The sequence below is a fragment of the Prunus avium genome, chromosome 1, assembly GCF_965620075.1.
Source record: "Prunus avium chromosome 1, drPruAviu1.hap1.1, whole genome shotgun sequence".
Taxonomy (NCBI): domain Eukaryota; kingdom Viridiplantae; phylum Streptophyta; class Magnoliopsida; order Rosales; family Rosaceae; genus Prunus; species Prunus avium.
The window spans coordinates 5,576,936-5,582,066 of record NC_142284.1 but is presented as its reverse complement, the minus strand read 5'-3'; the positions used below and the strand labels follow the sequence as shown (position 1 = coordinate 5,582,066).

The 5,131-nt window shown below is 37.6% G+C and overlaps 1 protein-coding gene across 2 annotated transcripts; it reads right to left on the bottom strand.

Moving 5' to 3' along the window:
• Nucleotides 1–2,475: 2,475 nt before the first annotated feature.
• On the bottom strand, nt 2,476–4,031 carry LOC110758455 (uncharacterized). Of its 2 annotated transcripts, none has more exons than XM_021960325.2 (3): nt 3,892–4,031; nt 3,710–3,775; nt 2,476–3,582 (listed from the first exon to the last, which is right to left on the bottom strand). In XM_021960325.2, the coding sequence occupies exon 3, from the start codon at nt 3,497–3,499 to the stop codon at nt 2,702–2,704; it is 798 nt and encodes a 265-aa protein (XP_021816017.1). In that variant the 5' UTR covers nt 3,500–3,582; nt 3,710–3,775; nt 3,892–4,031; the 3' UTR covers nt 2,476–2,701. The 2 variants fall into 2 exon arrangements, with proteins under 2 accessions (XP_021816017.1, XP_088105417.1); XM_088249291.1 differs by lacking the exon at nt 3,892–4,031 and adding an exon at nt 3,841–3,859.
• Between the last annotated feature and the right edge of the window lie 1,100 nt (nt 4,032–5,131).

The following is a 5,131-nucleotide window of genomic DNA, read 5'->3' as shown; positions in this document are numbered from 1 at the left end:
ATTAATAATTAAAACTCATGGGAAAATTCCTAATTCTTTAGTTAATTACTTGTCTCATCATTGAGCCTTGGTAAAACTGTATAATGGGTGGTAAGATGTGAGATAATTGCTTGAGAATAATCTACACGGGTTGGTTCAACTAATCCATTGAACATGTTGTTCAAGCTTTCACTTTGAATAATTTGATGAACTTTGAGGCACTGAAGATATGATCTTGATGAGCCTCGGAGGAATTGGGTTATGCTTGTTGGCCTGATGAAGGACGGGAAGAGATTTTTTTAATTTATAGATGGTGGTTGTTGATTGTTGCTGGTATTCTTGATTAATGTAGTCAATGGTGGTCATGGAGGAAGAGGGATAGAAATATAGAGAACGGTGGGCATGAAGAAGAGATATAGAGAGAGAGAATCATGGAACTGTGCAATTCATAATTAGTCTATTAAAATAATAGTAATTTTAGGCAAAAAGTATTATTAAAAAGATAATAATAAATAGTAGTGAGATTTAATCTCAGCCGTTTATAATGTGTTAATCTAATGGTCAAGAACTTGTGTTAAAACTTGTGTCAAAAATATAGCATTACGGATCCACCCCATATATATATATATATATATATATATGGAATTGTGGATTAGGTTAGTTACCCAAAATCGTATATCCGCTTTGTTACACCTGAGCTCAATCTCCCTACTCGGTACATTAGAATAGTTTATAGCATCGCTTGTAGAAAAATGTTCAGTTCTCTTTCATTTTAACAAACTAGAAAGTAAAATTTATCTAAAGCTACAAGATAAGTACAATTTTGTGACATTTTAAGCTCAACAAGCTACAAGAAGCGTCGACGTGCTTAAAATGGGTTCTCCCTTTAAACTGATTTCAACTTATAAGATCATTGAAATCCTTGTCCCTGATAAGAGGCTGCAAGATTATGTTGGAACAGCTCAAGTGTGTGGTTTTGAGAGACAAAATTACTTTACAGGAAAAGCAACTTGCTTGCTGACGGCCTTGCTAAGCTAAAGTTTCAATTGCAAAACTTGGATGCTTCTTATAATTCTTACATGAAAACCCTGCCATTTCTGTGGTTTGAGTTTCATGGATGACCTTAGCTAGAGCTGCTACGCCTAGAACAGATCAGTTTTTATAGGCCCCGTGGTTGTTAAGGCAGACGACAGAGAGAGATGGAATATAAAGGTTAAGACACAATAGATCCTAAAAACACACAACACTACACAATGCCAAGTACCACATAGAGCTCTCTCACCACAGTTATTGACAACAACATACCACATACGGCTGCACAAGTATTATACAATCTCAACAAAACATGGCAAATCGTAAATCTAACCTCAGCTTTAGGCCTAAGTACGATTTTTTCATTCCGAAAGGCACCCATGGGAATACCAAATGCATACTCCAATGTCATGTATATATACTTTGCACAATGCCAATATCACCATTCCAAAAGGCAGGCAAATGACTAGTATTGAGAATCCAGAGCTTTGAAAATCGCATTCCACAACATTTCTGGGTAAGAAAAATAAAACAAAATCACGTTTGTAAAGATACGACCACTTAAATTTAACAATGAAATAGGGGAACCAAAGGTCTGATAAAGTTGATTGACAAGATAAAAGAAAGTAAACACCTCAATCTCAAAAACAAAAATATCAATATCTTGCATAAACCTAATTCATCCTCCTGATGAGCTCTTTGATCTAATCTTCACGGTTTCCAGCATCACCACATTCGACGACCACCCATGGGTGCCTTGAGCTTAAGTAAATAATTACATAAAAGTAAAACAAAGGAGGAACTCCGGAGGGAACTTTAATCAGAAATGATAAAACACTACAGTACAGTAAAGTGATTAGAGCACAGAACAACCCGAAGATTCAAGCTAGACTCTAGAAAGTAATAACTCCATAAGAGAAGAAGTTCTGAATAATCAGATTCTTCTGCCATGTACAAATTTTTAGCATGACCCATAAAGAAAGAAGTAAGAGCTAATGGGAACTCTCCAATAAAAAGGTGGTTAACAGAATGGACACAGTTACGAAAAAAGCTTCATATATTAATCCTATTTGCATAAATGAGATTACGATGCATTAGGGCAAGTGTAGCAGTAAGTACTGAGTAATAGAAGACAAAAGGTTAACCGGGAGTCCATATTACATAGAGGCATGTGGGTTTGGCAATGAAATTGGAGACGTTTGAAAACATACAACGCAGAATATTGTTTTAAAAAATCAAAATTAAAATCCAAAGAGACATAAGAAGAATGAGCTACCTGGTGATCGTCGTTGCGGCAATCATAGAGGAGGATCTTCTGGTCGTTGTCCTCTTTTGGGCATAGGATATTGTTGCTGCAAAAACAGAAATTGGAACCCAATTAGGGATAGGCAGGCCTAGACCTATCCCCATATCAATGCAAAATCGCAGCTTCCTTGTATAAAGTTTTAAAAAATACAATGGAAATTTAACAAATAAAAACTTTGATCTATAAAAACAGAACCCCAAGTACAGTGCAAGTTCAAATAAAGCAAGAGTTACAAAGAAACATCTACAAAGATTATTTTGCTCCAGATTGGCAACACGGATAATCCTTCATCTAGGAAGCCCCAAAATTACAATGAACTAATTCGAAACTTAACATATCTTGAACCATACACAAGCCCTCTCCTTTATGCTCCATCACCTCAATTTAACGCTTTCTGCTGTGTCTCCTGCTCTTCCTCCGGCTCCTCCTATCATCAGAATCGGTTTCAGAAGCTGACTCTGTCTCGGAAGATTCAGATGATGAGCTGTACCTTCTACGCCGCCTTCCCATCTTTTGCTTCTTTTTCTTCCTTCTGAGCCTCTTCCTTTCCTCTTCTGAATCAGAAGATGAACTGTAATCTGAACTAGACTCCTCTGAAGAATAATCAGATCCTGTAACTGATGATGCCCCACTATCATCAGTATCAAACACTGAAGCCTCACTATCACTGCCAGAATCAGAAGTTGCCCGATGCTTCCTCTTGCTTTTCTTCGACTGCTTTTCACTCTTCTCTTCCTTGTTAATATTATCTGGATTATCCAAATCGTAGGATTCTGAGACCTTCATCTTCAGTTTAGGATTTTTGAGTTGCTGGGTTCTAGACGGTCGCGAAATGTAAACACGCTCGTTCTTGCATTCATATGTCCAATGCCCAGGCTGATAACACTTCTGGCATTGTGAAGCTGCACCAGCAATGGTAGATACATTTGACTTGATGTCTTTTCGTTCACCCAATCTCACTGCCTTTTCAGTACTCATCAAATACATCTGTCTCTTGGCTTCCCTTTTCTCCTGCCATCTGCTGGGTCCTTCTTCCTTCTGCCCATAAGCATTAACATTGCGGGCAGCAGCTGCTGCCGCCCTTTCAGCCTGAGCTCGACTAAGACCTTTTGCAGCAGTCAAGGCTGCAGCCTTGATCCTTTCAGCAGCGGCGTCAGCTTTTTCTTCTTTCTTACTTGACATGTTCTAAATCACAACTTTCAATTTGGACAATCAATTTGGACGGCAGCAAAACCACGAACCAGAAAATAAACCAAAACAAAACTCTGCGTAAAAAGAAAATAAATAAACAAAAAACCCACGTATCATAAGCAAATAAGGAACATCTGCACAAGCCATATCTTATTCGAAGTAAGAGAACAAATTCATATAAAAAAAAGGAAGTTGACAAACCTGTATCTACAAGGCCGACAACATCCCCTTTCTCTTTCCTTTTGTTTTCAGGAACCAAAAAAAAATCTGCGAAAAAAATGAAGAATAAGAAAAGAAACACCAAATTTAGAGAATGAAAAATACAAACTTACAGTGCAAATTCAAAGGCTTTGAAGGATTTGAGTTCAAGGCTCAATACTCACAGTGACAGAGAAGAAGAGGAAAGTTGTGACTGTTTGAGACTTCAACAGGGGAAACCAAGCATGAGATCAAATCTTCTGATTTCGGAACCCTAAAGTGCTAGAAATAGAAAGTCAAGTCGACAACTCGAGATTTCAGAATGGGAGAGTACGCGCTGAATTGAGGAAAGCGTGAACAAATTTAGGGTTAGACCCCAAGCCCACTAAACAGCAGGCCGGGCCACCCCATAGCCCACAACGAGTTCGGACGAGCTTTTTCTTGTTGGGCTAGATGGCCCCATCGGCCCGTGAACTAGTGGGTCAAATAATGATCCCTTAATTGAATTGTATAACTTTTTTGAAAAAGAAAATATCTAAAATGCTTTATGGTGCGTTTGGATGAAGGAAATAAACTTGGGATTTTGACAAAACTCAGAATTTCTAAATTGACATGAACCAATTCCCCTGTTTGGATAAAAAAAAACATAGAAAATTAGAAATTCCACGTGGGAAAAACACATGGAATTTGGAGATCATAAATCACAACTTTAAATTCCATCTAAAAGTCGTCATTTCTAAAATCCCAAAAGAGATTGAGTTTTAAAAAAAAAAATAACTTTACAAATAAAAGTTAAATTCCGTGTTTTAAATCCATCATCCAAACAAGAAACTTTACAAATTCTAGAACATTAATTTCCGTCATTTTAAATTCCGTCACTTATGAAATCCTTTGTACTTTTAAATTTCCTCATCCAAACACACTGTTAAAGTTTGGGAGGTTGGAGTTAGTGGTGTGTTTACTAATCAAGAATTGGATTCCACTTATAGAGGATTCTTGCATTTACTTCACATCAAGGAATTAAAAAGTAAGTGGGGCCCACACAAAATTAGGAATTGAATTCCTGATTTTGGAGGAATTCAATTCTTAGAGCAGTTCCAGCAACAAGGGCTTTGGGTGGGGGGTGGGGTTGTTTTAGGCCCAAAAACCATTTCTAGCAACAAGGGCTGGCTAGGGTAGCTGTTGGGGCCCATGAAACCAGCCCAGCCCTCAGGCAAGATGAGCCCGAGTTCAAGCCCGAATTTGCTGATGTTAGCAACAACAAAAATTTTATAAAAAAATCTACAAAAATTTCAGATTTAAATACTTAGTCATAGTTTTCACTTCCCATACAAATTTCTCTCCTCATATCTCATGTGAATAGTTTTTGCCATGGCAATGGGTGGAAACACCACAACCTTTTGCAAGGGCAGGCACTATTCACAT